This window comes from Leucoraja erinacea, chromosome 17 (genome assembly GCF_028641065.1).
Source record: "Leucoraja erinacea ecotype New England chromosome 17, Leri_hhj_1, whole genome shotgun sequence".
Taxonomy (NCBI): Eukaryota; Metazoa; Chordata; class Chondrichthyes; order Rajiformes; family Rajidae; genus Leucoraja; species Leucoraja erinaceus.
In genome coordinates this window covers 9,171,086-9,191,542 of record NC_073393.1, presented here as the reverse complement: position 1 = coordinate 9,191,542, position 20,457 = coordinate 9,171,086, and the positions used below count along the sequence as shown (strand labels likewise).

The 20,457-nt window shown below is 39.8% G+C and overlaps 1 protein-coding gene across 2 annotated transcripts in view; it reads right to left on the bottom strand.

Annotated features, from left to right (window-relative positions):
• nfatc3a (nuclear factor of activated T cells 3a) overlaps positions 1–20,457 on the bottom strand; it is a 118,265-nt gene that overhangs the window by 32,550 nt on the left and 65,258 nt on the right. For both annotated transcript variants that reach the window (XM_055648456.1, XM_055648457.1), the window contains exons 4-8: positions 19,433–19,632; positions 16,440–16,612; positions 15,284–15,424; positions 7,984–8,039; positions 7,272–7,398 (exon numbers count right to left, since the gene is read on the bottom strand). In XM_055648456.1, the coding sequence (XP_055504431.1) occupies positions 7,272–7,398; positions 7,984–8,039; positions 15,284–15,424; positions 16,440–16,612; positions 19,433–19,632 (697 nt within the window). The remainder of the gene's footprint in view (positions 1–7,271; positions 7,399–7,983; positions 8,040–15,283; positions 15,425–16,439; positions 16,613–19,432; positions 19,633–20,457) is intronic.

Genomic DNA, 20,457 nt, shown 5'->3' with positions numbered 1-20,457 from the left:
CTAATCGCACAGGAAAAAAAAATGTCATCCACTATATCAACAATGATTGTTTTAGCGTATTGAACACAATAATATGATTTTCACAATAAGTGCAATTTTATAGTTTGGAATTTAGTTTGCAGATTGAAATTGTGCCCTTGCAAGGTTCTATTTTCAATAATTACACAAGGCACTTGTGAAACAAATGTATTGTTGAACATTAGAATGCTAACTCAGTGTGAAGACAACTACTTCATGATTGCATCCTGAAGAAGAATGCACCTGGTGTTCAAACAAACTCTGGCCCACAAGTCACAAATGTGCTCAAGAACCAGGGGATCAAAATTACACGCAATTCCTATGTAAATTGCCTCAACTGAATTAGCAATTTATTTTTAGTAGCAATAAGAGGAAAACTGAACAGATAACTCTCTCTTTAAAGTGAACCCTTTAAAAATAACGTTCATATCCTTTTATACAACAGATTCAATAGCAGCAAAATAACAAAAAGTATTGTCAAGGCTAGCACAACTCAAAGCAAAGGGAAGTATCCTGATCTATAAAATGCATAAAAAAATGTAAAGATCAATATCTAAAAATCTGTATATTACAACCAGTCAATTTTTGTAAGTTAAACTTACAAATTGGTAGAAGTGCAACTCGGCTCTAGGGTAGTATGGAAAGAGTTAAGAAAAATTCCAAACCAATTTTTTTCCACGCTGTGCAGCCAGATGATATAAAAAACTTCAAAGCACTGGTAGTTTGATCCCATTTAAACATATCAAATGATTTGAGACAACAAACATTAACAGCTGTGTTCCACATCTCCACCCAAATTATTTTTCAAGGCATACTCATAAACATCATTTTTACTGGATCATGCATTAAATTTTATAGCTTTGCATTCACCAATGATAAGCATTTTAATATCATAAAATAACTCATTCTCAGAGTATCAGAAATATTATGATACAGATGATGCCATTCAGCCCTTCCTATTTGTGCTAGTTGAAAAATAATTAGCTAACTCAATTCTACCTTCCAGCAGTAGGTCCATAGCCTCACAGGTCGCAACTCTAACCACATGTACAAGTACTTTAAGTATTATGAAGATTTCTACCACTATCATCTTTTTTAGTCAGAAAATTCTACACCCCTACTGAATCATTAGTTCCTTAGAATTGGTTTACCAATTACCCAAGAGAAACAGAACCTTCCAGACACTCCATTAGTCACCCAAAACATGATTAATCTTGATCAAGTCCCCAAAAACCTCCCCTACCCCCATTTCTCATAGCTAAATACCTAAAACTGCCAAAAAAAACCCCACATTTTTCCTGTAATATGATGACCAGAACTGTACACTGTACTCATGCTATGGTCTAAATGGCATTATGCATTCTAGCGTAACTTTCCTGTTATATTCAGTGCCTCAACAAATAAAAGGAAAACACTCTTGCCTGTTGCCTGATACCTTTAAACACCTCTGGATATAAATATTAAGATCTGTTTGTTCATTCACAACACTCAATATCCTTCCATTTTTCACATGTTCACTGGCCTTGTTGCACTTCTCCAAATGCATAATTTCTAATTGCATAGTTTCCAATAATCTGTACCTTGAAAAAGGACACACAGTGCTGGAAAAACTCAGCAGGTCAGACAGCATCTCTGGAGAACATTACTCCAGCAATTTGTACATGTTCTCCAGAGATACGACCTGGCCTGCTGAGTTACTCCAGCCCTTTGTGCCCTTTTGTATATTAACCAGCACCTGCAGTTCTTTACTTCTACAGTCTACACCTAAATGTAGTTAAAGTTACTGCTCAGTAATTATTTGAATCATTTTTCCTTTAAAAAAAAAAACAAATGTTTGAAATGTGAACTAGTGGGGGTGGAGGGAATATATGTATGAGTGGGGGGGGGGGGGACTCGATGTAAGAAACAGCATGCATATGATTTTGAAAGGGACAAGAAAGGCTGCAGAAGGCTGTTTCAATCTGCTAGAGTATCTCACACATAGGAGTCCAAGTCTCAGTATAACAATCTGGAAGATCTGAAGAATTATGGTAATATTTCTGCAATTTCCCTCCTTGCTTTTAATGACTTGGAATATCTTTCATCTGACCTTGGTGCATTCTCTTTTTTCAAAGATGCTAAACTTCTTAAAACATCCTCTTTTACTATGCTACTTCCATTCAAAACTTCACACCCATCCTACCCGATTAAATATTTGTAACAGCCTCTCAGAAAGGTGCGAGGAAGGCATGAGCCAGTTAGAAGCAAAATATCCTCAACCAGATATTAAGCTACAACTTATTTTTTGTAACCTAATAGTTATCAAATGGGAAAATATTTCAAGAAATGGTGTTTGCTGAGGGCTTAATAAAAGTCAAACATCTGTAAAAGACAGCTTTGATTACGTTTTTTCCCCCCAAAATAAACCAATTATTAAAAATTAGTATTTGAATTAACTTGAAAGATTTGGCTGCTCTTCTTGAAATAACGTGAGGACAACACAAGTTTTTTTTTGCATCATTTTCCTATGGCTTTGGGTGCCATACACCCACACATACTCTGTAGTTAGCAGCAAACAATTTCTGACTAGTTCAAGCCTCAGCTTCTGACACTTGGTTTAGCAGGAGACAGTGGTTTATAGATAATAACTGGTTCCTGCTCAGCAGTACAAGCCACTTCCTGCCAACACTTGCCCCGATCCACCATTGGACCAGTACATGCTTCTTACAATGAAAGCAAAACATATTCATATTGTGGGCTACATAATATGCATTCAGCTTTAGTGAAATAACTCATTATTTTATTGTTCCACAAAGAAACTTAGGACATTTTACACACTAACAGACAGAATGGGAAGATTAACTTTTGCCCATTGGACAAGGAATTAAGTGGATCCCATTTTCCACCTATACTTTGGTACTCCTGCAGCCGACATCTTATTATCAGTGTCACCTCACTAGTATAGCATCCCAATAGATTTTGTTTTGCTCAGTTCTGCCAAGAGGCTGGGAAATTAGTTAGTGAACCAAGTTTAGAGTTGACCTCTTCTTGGGAAATGAGACTGGGCAAGTGACTGATGTGTCAGTGGGGAACCACCTTGGCACCAGTGATTAGAAATCACCAGAGTCTGATTTGGCAGTGATATTCCTTGGCCCATGCAGTGATACTCCTTGGCCCATGACTCTCACTAATACAATTCAGGAATGATAAATACCAGGCACCCTTCTACACATTGTCAAGAAACTCACTACCAGCAAAATTCTAATGCTTTCTGATACAGCGTGTGAGCAATTTTACATAAAAACACAAGTTCTTCCTACATAAACTACGGTGAAAGTAATGGCTTGGCTCATTTGCAAGTACAGGTGCACAACCTTTTATCCGAAGATCCAAATAACGAAAACCTCCGAATAGCGGACATTTTGTTCGGTCCTTGAAGAAAGGTCCTTGAAAACGTTCACCGAAGGCGGCCCGCAGAGGTGACAGCGGAACCTCCGGTCGGTCCTCGAAGAACGGGGAACTAAATCCCCATTCATAAAAGAGAAGGTGAGAGTATATTGCGCGGGAAGGTTAATAATTAACAATATGCTGCTACCTGCCCGCTGAGTTAAAAAGTTCCCACGGTAGACTCACGATACACAGTGTATCGTGAGTCTTGCATGGAAACCTTTTAACTCAGCGTGCAGGCAGCAGCAGATTGTCACTCCCTGCAGTTTCACCCCACCTACACCCCTCTGCTTCCCGGCCATGTGTGTGACCCCTTCCCAGCTCCCCGCCCATTGCACCGGCGCGGGGGCTTTGCACTGTCTTCACGTCGGCGATGCTAGCAGCATAGTCCCAGTCACCGGAGACGTCAGGACCAACGGGACACCGACCCCCAGGCCCACTGCAAGCACAGAGATCCCAGAGACCCACAGCCAGCAGCAGCCCAGCCCCGTTCCAACTCCAGAGGAAAACTGCAAACTGGCCGGAGAAGTCAGGACCACCAGAAGCCGCTCCCCGAGCTGCGCCCCCTCATCGGGACACCGACCCCCAGGCCCACTGCAAGCACGGAGATCCCAGATCAGCAACTCCAGCCCAGCCCCGTTCCAACTCCAGAGGAACACGCTCCCCGTATGGGGCAGAAGCTGATGGTGTGCAAGGTACTTCTTGTTCTTGGCAACTTTACAACTGCCACTTGTCGCCGTAGCGGCCCATCGGGGAGCGGATTCCTCTGGAGCTGGAGGGGGAGGGGGGTATTGTGCTGTTTGATCGCCCCCTACTATCCCAGGGACAGGGAGACAGGACGTTCACCGAGGGCGGCCCGCAGAGGTGACAGCGGAACCTCCAGTCGGTCCTCGAAGAAAGGGGAACTAAATCCCCATTCATAAAAGAGAAGGTGAGGGTATATTGCGCGGGAGGGTTAATAATTGACAATATGCTGCTAAATGCCCGCTGAGTTAAAAAGTTCCCACGGTAGACACGATACACAATGTAGGCAGCAGCAGATTGTCGCTCCCTTCAGTTTCACCCCACCTACACCCCTCTGGTTCCCGGCCATGTGTGTGTGACCCCTTCCCTCCCCTCTCCAGCACCGGCTCATTGCACCGGCGCGGGGGCTTTGCACTGTCTTCACGTCGGCGATGGCAGCAGGACAGTACAGTCACTGGAGACGTCAGGACCAATTGGACGTCGACCACCAGGCCCACTGCAAGCACGGAGAACCCAGAGACCCACAGCCAACAGCAGCCCAGCCCCGCTCCAACTACAGAGGAACCTGGGTTGCGGATGACGGAGCGCAGCTCGGGGCGTCGTAGGGGCCCATCGGGGAGCGGGTTCCTGTTGGTCCTGACGTCTCCGGCCACCTGCTATCCTCCGGGAACTGTACCGCCCTTGCAGGAGAGTGGGGTTGTTTGCAGTTGCAGAGGGAGGGGGCAAGGGCGGTACAGTTCCCAGTCTCAGCTCCAGTCCAGGGGGGTGGCTGGAGACGTCAGGACCAACGGGACAGCGACCCCCAGGCCCACTGCAAGCACGGAGATCCCAGAGACCCACAGCCTGCAGCAACTCCAGCCCAGCCCCGCTCCAAATCCAGGGGAACACGTAGGGGCAGAAGCGGATGGTGTGCAAGGTACGTCTCGTTCTTGGGGTGGCGCAGCTCGGGCTGTGGGCAAAGTGCCACTTGTCGCCGTAGCGGCCCATCGGGGAGAGGATTCCTCTGGAGTTGGAGGGGGAGGGGGGTATTGTGCTGTTTGATCGCCCCCTGGTATCCCAGGGACAGGGAGACACAGCGGCTTTTTAAGACTGGTGGGCAATCACTTCCAAAGTACTGCCCACACAGTCAGTACACCTCTCCTACACTGCATTTCATACAAACATTTATTCTGCAAAAAAAAACCTACATTGAAGACTCAAACTCGCGACCGAGTAACTGCCGGGATCAAGGCGCAAACTCGCGACCTTGCGGATATGAGCCGAGCACTCTACCACTGAGCCAGCCATTAAAATCTACGCTAAAAAATTTCCATTCCGAAGACCGACAAATTCTGAATTACGAAAAGTGTCTGGTCCCAAGGCTTTCGGATAAAAGGTTGTGCACCTGTACCTTGTATTGTCCTTCACTATTATTTGCTATTAGTCTATAGTCTCCCACAAAATACACAATATAAAATATATAGAATTACTTTCCTAAAAAACTAATAATATTGATTAGAGAATAAAATTACAGTGAAATAAACAAATTAACTGCTCCCCTAAAGTTTGGCTTACCCATTTTAGGAAAAATTCATTTTTTTTAACTGACAAGAGTTTCATAAAATGGGAGAAAAACAAATACCGAATCTTCTTAAATATTAAATCTGATAATATTTGAAAAATAATTTGTCATTTGCAGTCACCCTTTTCTCCCTTACCAAGCTTCTTGCAAATATTTATCTCAGAATCTTAATTCTTTTGGAACATAATTCAGCAAAAAAAAAAAAAAAAATCAGTTTGACTTCTGGCTTTTAAATATACAAACCAAAACCTCATGTTACCTGTATCTTAGTGCACAATCATGATTCTCCCCATCAAATATCTTCACAGTATCTAACCAGTCAAGCCTCCTCCGAGTGTTCATTGCTCCACTTTTAACGCCCACTTATTCTACACACCAAAAAGCAAAGGCCCATTTTGCACAACCTATTGTCATTCCAGGTGAATCTGGTGAATCTTGTGTGCTTTTCCCCAAATAAGGAGACCAAGTTGATATGCAGTTTTCCAGACCTAGTCTCATCATACCTGACAATGGCAATATGATTACCTATCTCTCCTCTTGAACTTCATCTTGCTTACAATAAAAGGTCAAAATTCCATTCCGTCTCCTACTTTCTTGTTCTAACTGCAAAATTAATGGCGTCACATATTAATGGGCTATTTAAAAACATTTGCTTAACGTGTGTCTTCATGTAAAGGGCCCAACTGCAGTTCAAAATAATAGTAAACTCCACAAACCTTCACGTGACTCCATATGAACACATGCCTCGGATTTCACAGAATGCATGACTCGTCTTCACTGCATTGTTGTACTACAGATTAGTTTAGTTGAGAGATACAAATTGGAAACAGGCCATTCCAACCACTGAATCCATGCCAACCATCAATCCATCTATCACATGTTCACATTCTGAATTCTCATCAGATTTCAGAGATACAGCCTGGAAACAGGCCCTTCGGCCCACTGCGTCCGTGCCGACCAGCGATCATCCTGTACATCAGCACTATCCTACATACTAGGGACAATTTATAATAGCCAATTAACCTACAAACCTGCTCGTCTTTGGAGGGTGGAAGGAAACCCATAGAAAACCCAAGTGGACACAGGGAGAATGTGCAAATTCTGTACAGACAGTACCTGTGGTTAGTATCGAACCCGGGACACTGGAGCTATAAGGCAGCAACTCTACTGTTGTGCTACTGTGCCGCCATCCACTCCCTTCACATGAGAGGCAACTGAGAGGCCAATTAAGCTACAAACCCATATGTCTTAGGAATGAGAGGGGAAATCGGAGGACAATTCATTTTTGTGGAGAATGTTGTCTGTGTTCAGTATCCAATTTGAGAAACTTGAGCAAACACAGTACAATTGTCTGCTTTATGCTACATTAATAAAAACATTGCTCACTTTAATAGAAGAACAGCTTCTAGAATTAGTACTGAATTAATAAACATTTTTTACTCCAACTCACTGTTGCAGAGAAATTACCCTCTTCCCCACATCTGTGTTTTCAAAATGTAACCAAGTGAAATAACTGATTTACCTGGCATGTAAGAGAAGCGTTGGGACTGACTTCTTTTTCTCTTCCCATTGCAAACATAAAATTGTACTTGAACTGCAGATGTAACATTTTTATTATGGTAAGGAGGAACTTCAACAACAAGATTAACCTGAAACAAAATAACTTTGAAGAATAAGTTCAAGAACAATCCATTACTTAGGCTTGAAGTAAAATAATACATTCCATCCATCATCATCATCAAGGGGCTTTATGCATATTACTCCATAAACGAAAATTAAAAACTATAAGAACAGTTCACAGAATAAGTTTCGGAGGTGGGCAGAGGAAGAATAAAACTGAACCTATTGTTTTAAAATAATGAAGAGGTACCAAATCGTCAAATGTACGTTTGGAACATTCAGAATTTGTATGTAAAAATAAGCTTTATCCACGTCACAAAATATTCGAGCTATAACAATGATCATAATTTGCTCGCAATTAAAAACTGAAAATCTGCTGAAATTAAAGTCAACATTTGACATCATTATCAATTCCCTCAGCTCTTAAGATAATGAACAGGATTAAAGTCTTACACCAATCAAAATAATCAATTTTAATGAAAGCTTTGTTCCAAATACATTTAGTTTATTGAAATCTGCTGTGAACCTCAGAGTTTACACAGTTAGCAATTTGGGTAAACAATTCAAACATATATTTTGAAAATACTATTTAAATAGAAAATCAAATATCTTACCCCTTGAAATTTCTCCCTGAGAATTTTGCCTTCGACCTCCCACTGAGGACGTCCATCTGAGGGAACACATACAAATAATTAACTTTACCTCTAACCAAAAACACTGCATCTATGCAACTGATAAAGACTTGTAATACTGAGCATCCATGGAAACTTCACCAAATCCGTGTGCACACGAGGGCGGCAGGATGTGAAACTATGTACATATGTATTTCGGCAAGATGAGAAAGTGCAGGTGCATCTGTATGAACCCAACGACTGTACATCTCCATTTAGTGTGGAGCTAATATTGAAAATGGAAAAGTGCATGTGGATAACAAGATGAGGTGCAATGTACGGAACACTGGATGGGCAGTTGATGGGCATATTCAAGACTAGAGTCGGATCATTTTTTGGATTGGCCGACAAGGAAATCAGTTAATAAAGTGGCCTTGACACAACGGATCACTCGCATAGGTTTACAAGAATGATCCCAGGAGTTAGTGGGTTAAGATATCATGAGTGTTTGACAGCACTGGGCCTGTACTCGCTGGAGTTTAGAAGAATGAGGGGGGACCACATTGAAACGTACAGAGTAGTGATAGGCTCGGATAAAATGGATATGGAGAGGATGTTTCCACTAGTGGGAGAGTCCAGGACTAAAGGTCATAGCCTCAGAATTAAAGGACGTTCTTTTAGGAAGGAGATGAGGGGGAATTTATTTAATCAAAGTCAATGGATATTTTTAAGGCAGAGATAGATAGATTCTTCATTATTATGGGTGTCAGGGGTTATGGGGGGGGAGGAGGCAGGAGAATGGGGTTAGGAGGGGGAGATAGCACAGACATGATTGATTGGCGGAGTATACTTGATGGGCCGAATGGCCTAAATCTGCTCCCATTCTTTATGTGGCAACATGCACCTATAGGTCATTTATGTGAGGGGTTAGAAATGTGTAGGAGCATGGGGGGGGGGGCACAAATGCCCACATGGTCGTGCGTGTTTGTTTGTTGGGGTGGAGGAAGAATGTATGCATGTGGATGCTTCCACATCGGCTAACACTAATACAGTGTTTTCCATATTTCTCAACAACTATTTAGTACAGTTATTACTCAATCAAAACACAATGAGCTTTTGTTTTGTTTCATGTTTCATTATAAGAATGGCACTTCCAGTTTAATGCATTAATTCACATCACCTGCCCTGTTCATGGCTTACATCTGATCCGCATGTCCCCAGAAAGAAGTCCAAAATCTTTTGACTTCGGAGCCACGCTATTAACAGAGTCAGGGTGACTCGGACATTGAGTTCCAAGACGGCTGATGCTGGAATCTTGATTATAAAATAACATAAGCTGCTGGAGAAACGCGGTGGGTCAGGAAGAATCTGTAGTAACGGATAAGCGACCCATCAAATTCCTCCAGCAGTTTGTCTGATTTGTACAATTACTGGATCCTTGTAGACCAGAATCAAAGCGTAACACCCTCGATTTGTATGGGGCAACGGCAGAGAATAAAATAATAGCATGTGGCAAATCATATTTTTATAGAAAATGCACTTTTAACAAAGAGATTTGTTTCTTCATTTTTCAGCTCATATTTTCAAAATACTTCAATTAAGCAAAGTTCATAGTTTAAAAACAATGTGCTTTATATTACCCAAGGGATATCATTAGCATTTTGTGTTTCTGAAAGCAGGCAGTTTAAAAAAATTAAAAAAATGAGACTAATACTCCAAACAAAACTGTTTTAGTCTGTAAACAGGCCTCGAGCTTTTATGATAATTCTCTGGAGGCAAGCTCTCCAAATATGAAAAAAAAATGGCCAAATCGATCCTCATATTGTTAATCGTATTAGTTCTTGGGAAATGCAGGTGGAACATATTTATTTCATTCCTTGAACATTAAAGTTTGGAAAAATAACTACATTCAAAAATTAATTCTAAATTAATTTGTAATTTCTATATGTAAATTGTAAATTGTAAATCTTTATTGTCATTTCCTGAGTATTCGCATACTCAGAGGAAACAAAAAAACGTTTCTCAACCAGTGTCCATTCAGTTTTCGTTACAAAATAAATAGCAATTAAAATTAAAATACATGTCATGAACAATTTAACCCTCTAATAACATTCAATAACATTCAACAGCCGTTCCGATCGGCAGCGGCACAACAGTGGCTCTGCTGTAGTGTGGGGTGTTTGTGCGCGATACTTGGCAGGGGGGAAAGTTCATTTAACAGTCTTATAGCCTGTGGGAAGAAGCTGAGGAGCATCCTGCTGGTTTTGCAGCTGATGCTCCTGTACCTCTTCCCAGATGGGAGGATGGTGAAAAAGTCATGCGATGGGTGGTAAGGGTCTTTGATGATGGAGATGGCTCTGTTGATGCATCTCTTCTTGTATATGTCCAGCAGGAAGGGGAGTGGAGCACCAATAATCCTGCTTGCGGTCTTCACTATCCTGTCCAGTTGGTGCCGTTCGTACGCCTTGCAGCTCCCGAACCAGGAAGTGATGCCGTATGTCAGTGTGCTCTCGACAGTCCCCCTGTAAAAAGTCCGTAGATGTGTGGTGGGGAGGCCTGCTTTCCGTAGTCTTCGGAGGGGGTGAAGTCGCTGCTGGGCTCTCTTGACCAGAGCTGTGGTGTTGGCCGTGGACGTCAGGTCATCAGACAGGTGTAGTCCTAAGAACTTCATGCTGCTGACCCTTTCCACATCAGCTCCGTCGGTGTGCAGAGGTGCATGGTGATGTTTCCCCGCCCTCCTGAAGTCAACCACCATCTCCTTAGTTTTTCCCACGTTAAGAATGAGGTTGTGGGATTTGCACCAACCTGTGAGCAGCTCCACCTCCATCCTGTACGCCGATTCATCGTTGTCACTGATGAGACCCACTACTGTTGTGTCATCAGCGAACTTGCTGATGAAGTTGTTATTGATACATCTGATACAAGATAACATTGTTCTTACAACTAACCTTAGCTTATCCACCGTGGGAAAAAAAAATCATAATTTCCCTCATTGCATCCCCTCAAATATCAAAATCAAAGCTTCTGGCCTCTTCTACCGACTACATCTTCTGACACAGAGGATTGTGGTGACTTTTCGCTGAACTCCTTTTGCTTTTTGAATGGTTTCCTTGTATTCTAACATCTGAACAATTCTTACAGTGTGGTATGGGTAGAAACCGTACAACTTGTACTGTCTGAAACATTTTGCAGTTTGGTAGCTTTCTCTCCAGACCCAAGTATATCTATTTTATATTATCTGTACATTTAACAAGTCACCATATGTTTCTGAAGCAGGAGAAGTGGGGGCCAATGCAAATTGCTGAGATAAATCTCAGCAGCAGACATTTGTTAAAGGCATTATGCATTTTACAGTTCTAATGTAATCTCTATATGATCCAATTGCAATGCTTCCTCAAATATCAATTTCAGCTCTCCCGCTCTTCACCCCCCTCGCCTTTCAGACTGAGGAAGGGTCACAACCCGAAACGTCACCCATCCTTTTTCTTCAGAGACACTGAGTTACTCCAGCACTTGGTGTCTATCTTTAATACAGGAGTCAGGTTTTACACCAAGTTCAGTGAAGCCATTATAATGCTGTGAGGTGTGACACTGCAGCACTTATCCACAAGTATTCCATTATTTAGATTGGGATTATTTTACCCCAAAAAAGCAAAGGAAAAGAAATGGACCAATTTTAAGAGTTAACCGTGTTAAAATGGGACATGATTGATAGATTTTCTAACGCCCAAAAAGTAATTTTTTAATTTAAGAAACAATGGTTTGACATGGTCAATATTCATGGTACATCAGGGAACATAGCATCTAATTCAAGGCAATCCTACACTTAGCGCAAGATTCTATTTTGTGATTTCAGACTGCAATAAACATAGGAGTCTATAGGAGGCACTGCCTCAAAAAGGCAGCCAATATCAAAAACCCACACCACCCATGCCACGCACTCATTCCATTACTATAATTGAGAAGTTGGTAGAGGAGCTTGAAAACCGTGGTTGCCAGGTTCAAGAATAGTTACCTCCAAACCATTAGGCTCTTGAACATTACACACTAACCTCAGTAACTGGTTCTATGGACTGTGTCTTTGTTGCACTGTGGACTTTGGTTTTACATAATATGCTAACCTAGTTTGAAGGTTATTTATTTATTGTGTAATGATTATTACATATTATATTATCTACGTGTTATTGCATTAACAGTAATGCAAATCTACACCAAGTAAGAATTTCACTGTTCTGTTATCTGTACATATGACAATTCATAGAGCCATGTAGCACGGAAACAGGTCCTTGTGCCCAGAAAGTGACCATTAATTAGACCCATTTTTAATGTATGCTCAGGATAATTAGAAATCAAACATTTTTTTTGGAATCCCACAATTTTAGTGCGACAGCGATATATTAGAAGCAGGCAATGTTGTTGTTAGTTTATGAATATTCATGCATATTGAAACTCACTCTAACCTCTCTTGCTACTCCTTCATCCCACCCCAACTTCCCACTGCATATGTTATAGTATTGACACGCTTTTGCCCAACATCCTTTAATTCTTGACTTCTGCTTCTCTCCTATCCAACCTGACCGTATGAAATGTGAATAACTGAAGTCATTCTTAGGCCAGACAGCAGTGTATTAGAAAGTTAGTTGCACTTTTATGGTACTCAAGCTTTTGTGGTCCACTTTTAAAAAAAAAGTAAAGTCCACATCACTGGATATGATTAATTCTGCTTCACAACTTGTCAAATATGGGCTGCAGTCAATTGGAGTTAGAGGCGTGCTATGACTCCAAGTCAAGAGTCTAATTATGGCTGCATATGCTGGCATGCACCATACCAGTTTCTCCCTTATCAACAGATCAATAGATCCTTATTGTGCCTTATATGTGACACAGGGCCTTGATCCAAAACATCACATATTCCTTTTCTCCATAGATGCTGCCTAACCAACTGAGTTACTCCTGCCTTTTGTGTCCGTCTTCAACGAAAAAGACATTTGGACAGGTGCGTGGATAGAAAAGGTTTAGAGGGATATATGCCAAACATAGGCAGGTGGGACGAGTGGAGTTGGGGCATCATGGTTGGCATGGGCAATTTGGGCTGAAAGGCTTGTTTCTGCGATGTATGGCAATAATTCTTACTACATTTTCATTATTCATGGTAAGATATTGGATGTTTGTACAAAGTATCGATAATTTACAAGACTTTCCCTTTCACCCATGAATTGTTATTTAAAAATCTTAAACTGGTTCATATGGAAATATCTAACTGGTGTCATTTCATCAGCTGTAAGGAAAAACAGTAGCTGAAGTCCAGTCTTCAGGAATCTCAAGAAAGTCCTGACCTGAAATGTCACCAACCCATGTTCTCCTGACCTGCTGAGATACTTCAGCAGTGTCTTTTAAAACAATATATAAACTAGCACCTGGGGTTCCTTATATCTCCAAAAAGTATAGCCCCCCTAACAGATCTCGAACTCTGAGGAGCATCCAAAATCTGTCCATGTGAGCTGGAATTCACACCACACCGTCACATTATGCGCTCAAACACCAGGCATGGGAGAGGGACGTGGGTATATGCAGAAACAATGATGGGCATTTTGAACATTAGCTAATGTTAACAGCTTTCTCATAATTTGTTATGCTGCTTCTTAAAGTACAAAATCACTTGACAGCTACAAAAAAAAGTGCGAACTATGAACAGTCTGATGCTATATCTGATTGCTTTTTTCCCGCTCAAAGTGTAAATATATTAATTGGACAATAATAGATTACAAATGATTTTGACTCTCTGTATTATGGAAGAATAATGATCTGTATTCGTGGTTGAACATAAAATACAAATATGATGCATCAGAAAAAGTGTTAACATGGAGAAATCATTCAACTAGAACTTTTCTCAAGGCACTTTCATGCCAGGTTAAATAGCATGCTGTATTAAAATAGTCAGAATGGTTAACCATGCAATGCAATCTAGTAATGTTTCTGATTAAAACTGCCCAGCCTAGTAAAGTAGTAGCATCTGACAACTATAAGTAAACAACAGAAACATTCATAATTTAAATGTTGTTTCCTGGATGCAGATTGCATTATGCCCGAAGCTTCCAAATTTAGGTCAGAAAAAATATTGCAATTGTTTTGTTCCCATTATTTTTCAGATTCTCTAAACTGATGAAAATATCCTGATAAAATATCTAAAAGCAGGTGATTAACACAGTATGCTTACAATCACCTAAATCGCACATATTCTTTGCAACTTCCGTTTTAAAGATATTTAAAGGGAGAAAATGAGTACATTTACATTTTTTTAAAAAAGTGATTATTAAGTGTTTGTTCATTTATTTACATCAACCAATTACATAATTAAAAGAGACAAAATAAATAACAAGCTAGTGCAATTATATTTTAGTGTTTATCACTTTGGAATATTCAAATTCTTTACACTTATAAAACGTTACTAAAATGGCAGCACTTCTTCATGGAACTGCCTTCTTTTGCCTGTGTAAATGAACAGAAGTTCAGACCTCCATGCAAGCCTGTATGATTGTGCTTGACCTGAACTTTTGCAGCACCTGTGTGGCCTGAATTGAAGTTTTACTACAAGGTATGGCAATTGAAAATTAATGTGCATTGCGCTTACAAACATTTGCATTTTCAAACCCTTGACTCGTACAACGGGATTTACAGACCGTACAAGTTTTTTAACTGCAATTTCTTGACATTTTCCACCAAACTCATGTCAGGTTAAACTTGCCAAGTCATTATGTGCCACAGCAATGATACGCCGCTTATTTGAATGATCAGATAGAAGAGAAAGAATGAGCATATCGTAAAATATAACAGAACAGTGAACCATGATACCAAATTAAACTAACCCCATCTGCACTCACATGGTCTCTTTCCCTCTGCTTATGTGCCTGTCTAAATGTCTCTTAAACATCGCTATCATATCTGCTTACACCACCCTCCTGATTTTCTAATTCTGAACCTCTTCAGCACCCTCCTCAAAGCATTTACACCCTTCCAAACAATCAATGTAGCTGAAATAATCTGATAGAACCCCCCCCCCCCCTCCCCCCCACTAAAATAGCCAAATTAATGACATTGTAAGAGCATAGCCAATTAGTTTTGGTTAACAGGTGATCAAATATATTCCATTTGAAATGCTCTTATCCAAAATGAGCAAAAGATAACCAAGGAAAAGAGAACCGGTTTTAAACATAAATAGGTGTATTAACAGAGAAACGCATATTTGCACCATTTTGGTAATACAATTATAAATATGTATAGCTTAGTATTATATTTCACATACCTGGGCCCTTTTCAAGGAAGATAACCTTAGAGTCCGGAAGAAAATTGAAACCATTGACAATCATTTCTTCTCCACCAGTGACGGAACATGAATTGATGCTGTACTTTTCAATCTGAGGGAGTTCCTGGGCAGATCGTTGGGCTGTTTTAATCAGATTATTGAAATTACCAAATATATACTGAACACTGAAATCATATTGAATTTAACGCATCAATTCGTATATAATTTCAAAAAAATTAAGTACACAGATTTTTTTTTTATATGTACACAGAAATCAGCTTCAACTTATTTTTCCAGCCTTAATGATCATGCACTCTTAAAGAATTAAAAAAGCTTGCAGGCAAGTATCTCATGAAATCCCGTTGATATTTATTGGCAATTAAGACAGGAAAATGTTCATGGTTATAATATGCACATTTAAAGCAAATCCAATCAGAGAAGCCATCAACTTTAGCAGTTTTTTGTAATGAATTAATGCTACTTGATAGAAGAAACAAATTCAATCATTACTTAGCGCCATCTGAAAGATGCAATCGTGCTTCTCAGTGACTTTATTTTCACTAATTATCAAGCACGAGAAGCACTCAAAATGTTTAATTAGAGGCAATAAGTTTGTGTTCAAACCCAAACAGCAGTTGGACTAAGTATGTGATAATGCTGCGTATTAATAGTGTAAATAAAGCAGATTATAAACACAATAATATCTGAAAACAGAATACCCACCCAGCTATGGAGTATCTAGATGCAGTGGCCAAGACAATGTTGTTTGGATTCACTTCACAATGCTGCATGTAATGAGTCCTAAATCCCAGCTTTTTGACGTTATAAGGCCAGCTTACCTTTAAACTTTCTTCTTACTTTATGCCAGTTATTTGGTGTGGTAATTATATTTATGAATTCATTTTGACACTTTATTCACAGTGTGTTCATCAGTAAATTGGTACATTTCAAGGAGTGGAAATCAGGGGTTGAATCCAAATGAAGGAAACATTTCTCCTAAAGCTCATCTTCAACATGCTAATTATGTTACAGAAGGCACACAATCTATTCAGCGAGATCCCTCCAAATAAAGCAGATTATAAACACAATAATATCTGAAAACAGAATAAAAACAATATGCAGAAAAAAGATGGATGGAAATAAATTTCATACTAACAGCATTCAACAGGAATGGAAGATGCCTGCAGCGAGACAACTTTCCCATTGGGCTGTGGGATATGCACACGGAAAACAAGGCGAACCCTTGTATTTTTTCTGCCAATATCAGTTTCTCCTTTGCGAAGTTCTATATCAGAGTTGCGAAGTTTCAAAATTCCTGCACAGTCAATGCTGAAACAAAACAAGAAAACATTTTAAGCACTCCAACTTAACATCAAATTCAGATGATTTCTAATTAGAAAGTTGGTTAAACAGCAACTTCAGCTAGGATAGGATCCTGTGCCTTTTCTGCTTACCCTCCTGATTCCCCCTTCCCTAGAAGTGCCACCCTCTCACATTGTCCATGAGCACACATTGCCAGCAATACGTCTAGCTGGGTCTGACACATCACAAAGTACAATTCTCTCTTTCAGAACAAAGTAGTGCACAATAAGCACACCCAGCAACAAAGTAACAGGATTCAGATCCTGCTGGATCTTACCATAGGGCCGAGATTATTCAACGTGAAGTGACCAAGACAATGTTCATGGGGGTTGTGACTTCAAGACCACTGAAGAGGATGGCGGTGTTGTATTTAATCCTCATTCTTACATCCCAGTTTGTTCTCCAATAATCCAAGTGCCTGTTACCTGGACAAAGACTTTGATGCTGCAGTCCATAAGGTAAATGGCCACATACAATGGTATCCCTGGTGTAATGTCAGGCTTATAGGAAAGGTAGTCCAGCACCAACATTGGACAGAGTTTTATGCACAGCCTGAAGCCCAATTTCCCCAGGATACAAGGGAAGCTCCATTTTAATTGCACATATAGCTTGATGTCTCAGCTTCTTCTGCAGCACATCTAGAAGTCAAACATTTGAGTATCTATAGAATCATACAGCATGGAAACATGCCCTTCAGCCTAACTACTCCACGGTGACCAAGATGATCTTTTAAACCAGTCCCATATCTTTCAAAATTATTCCTATCCAAGTACCTGTCCAACTGTCCTTCACCATCACTATTCCAGCCTCAACCACTTCTTCTGGCAGCTCATGTCATAAACCCACCACCATCTGGTAAAGTCCCCCTCGGGTTCCTATTAAATCTTTCTCCTTGCCTTAAACCTATGCCATCGAGAACTTGATTCCGCAAACCTGGGTAAGATACTGTGTGCATTCAGGAAAAACATAGCAGTGATTCAACAGGAGGCTACACTTCAGACATGCACTCAGACTGCTGCAAGAAAATGGATAGCGTAGCACCAGTCGAGGTAACCCTTGACCCTTTCCCCTAATCTTTTCATTGTCTCGATAGAAGAATGACAATTGAAACAGGTGGCAGGTCATGCCGACAGATCCACCAGTTTGATACCATCACATTGGAAACACAAAGTATTTAAACTTGCCTTTGAAAGTTAAATAGTAAAGATAAATTAAGGAGTGATCTATTAGGATCATGGCCGAGGTATTGAATGAATGATTTGCATGTGTATTCACAAAATATGCTGCTGCTAATGTCATGGGTAAAGGAAGAGACCGTATAGAAATTGAATGGATAATGGATTTAATGCCTATTTAAAAGGTTAGCTAAAAGTCAGCCAATCGCAGAGGAATGTATCCTAGCACATTGAAAGGTTGCAAATATTACACTCATTTAAAAAAAAAAATTAAAAAAATCTACCATTGAAGGTAAAGAAAGGTTGAGAGATCACAATACTGGATCTAATTAATTTTAATTTGGAAAACCACAAGTTGACAGCCAACTGATAAAAGCCAAACCTGATCAACAGGAAAGGAACAATGTGCACACAATCTGTCAAAAGACAAAAATGGTGGTAGAAAGCAGACAGCAGTGGCAACAGTAGTATTTCAGCTTGCAGTATGTGGGAATCGTAGCAGTAAGGCAAAGTCGAGGAACTATAGACCAGTGAGGTTAACATCTGCGGTAGGTAAGTTACTGGTAAGGATTCCTAAGGATAGAACACATGTGCGCATTTGGACAGACAGTGGCTGATTAAGGATATTGTTCATAAGTTTATGTGATAGGAGCAAGATTCAATACGAACAATGTAAAATATATTGAGCAATTTACATCAAATGATCTCCCTTGCTTATTGGGAAAAGCATTAACGACCAAAATCGCTATCTAGTCATTCATTTGAAGGCAATCCTGTCAATCGGGAATGCAACTTTCCACCAAAATGTCAACCTCATATCAAATTCATTTATACTAGATAAATCATACACTTCATCTACGTCCACGATTTTTGACAGTCTGCTTTGAACCAACTTCATTATCAAAACATATGCTTAAGAGAATACTCCAGGTCAAGTTCTTGCAACAATTGCACCTGCAAGCATTCAATTAAAAATGCCCAACTTTCTAAAACATTTCTCTTTATCCGACAATCTGTCGCTGGTGACCACTCTGTTCCAAATTAGGAGCTATTAGTGGTATTTCTATTAACTTTGATTTCCTGCTTTTAAGAGGGGTTGAGGGGATGCAAGACATTGACTTTTTTAAACCTGGACCTACAAATAAAACCATGAAAGGAAACTACCACTACATCATGAACATTTATCATAATTTCAAACTGTACAATTTAAAAACAGCAAAGCTGTAGCAATTCCTTACCCTGGTATATTAAAGGAATCTTAGTTACATTTGTATAAGCCCTGCCTGAAACATTATTCATGGGTTTTTAATTATACAGACTTTAAATAAAATGGCAAAGGTTTTAAAATAAATATAATAAAATGAAATTAAAATGTACACGTTCCAACTGACTTTAATGGTTCGATTATGCAAAGCATCGAACAGGATAGTTTAATTTAATTTATTACTGTCATGTATCGGTATAATTAAATTAAATTATCCTGTAAAGTGAGAAGCTTTTGTTTGTGTGCTATGCAGTCAAAGACTATACATGAATACAATCAAGCCCAATGCACAGATAAAGGATAGTGGACAAAAACACAATATCATTTCACTTAGGTTTGCATAAGTACCTGGCAATCATATTGTTTTCAGGTAGAAGTGGAATTTCAAGAACCTTTGTGCTGGTAACTATGATCTCCTGACTAGCTGTGGCAACAGTCTTTCCTGTAATTCTGTGCACCTGGTAGAATGCATGTGGTCTTAAATAGCGATCATCAGCAGTTCCAATGAACATCTGCAGGTTGATTGGCTTTTCATTGTAACCTTGAAGCTGTGAACGAAAACACATTTACGATAAGCAAAATGTAGTAGATTTGCTGGAGAGAAAGCAAAGAAAATAGGCTCCCAAAGATGAATTACACTTATGGAGAGATATAATTGACCATAGTGGAACCAAGTTTCTATTACTTTTTTTCCTTACTAAAATTAATCCAGTTTGGCCACGAAATTGTGTAAATAATTCTGATTTCAGTTCTAAAAAAGAGAGAATTTTGCTTCCAACAACATCTCACGAAATATTGTTTCCACATTTTATAGACACAGTTGCAGCCAATGTAGCCTTTGGAGTTAATATTTTTTTTAAAAGACAGAAGTCTGGAAACATTAAGGAAATTAGAATCACACATGATGCACAAGTATTTCAATCACAATTCCCCTTCACCCTCCAGTCAAAGGTTTGTAACCAAAACACTTGTTGATTGATAGAAAATAAATGGAAAACTGTCACTCCAGTTTATGGTTGCCTAAATTTAAAAACAAGTGCCGTCGATTTGTGCTAGCAATGGCATGTGCACAGTATCGGTACAGCACTTCACACTCATAAACCAGCATGTTGGTGATTCATTAAAATTTTATGTTGCAATAAGAAATCTATTTAGAAAATAGTGTTACTTTTAGGTCTCGTGTCTAATTTCTCAACAACTGAAAAACGAATATTGTGTTTTATACGACCGTCCATCCTGATTAACCAGTCATTTATCTTGTTGCTGTTTTTGTGATCATTTTGTCCCCGTTTTAATCTCAGGTGTACCCAAAATCATACTGGACATGGATCTGTTAAGGGGACATACTACACAGACGTTTTTGGTAAAATTCT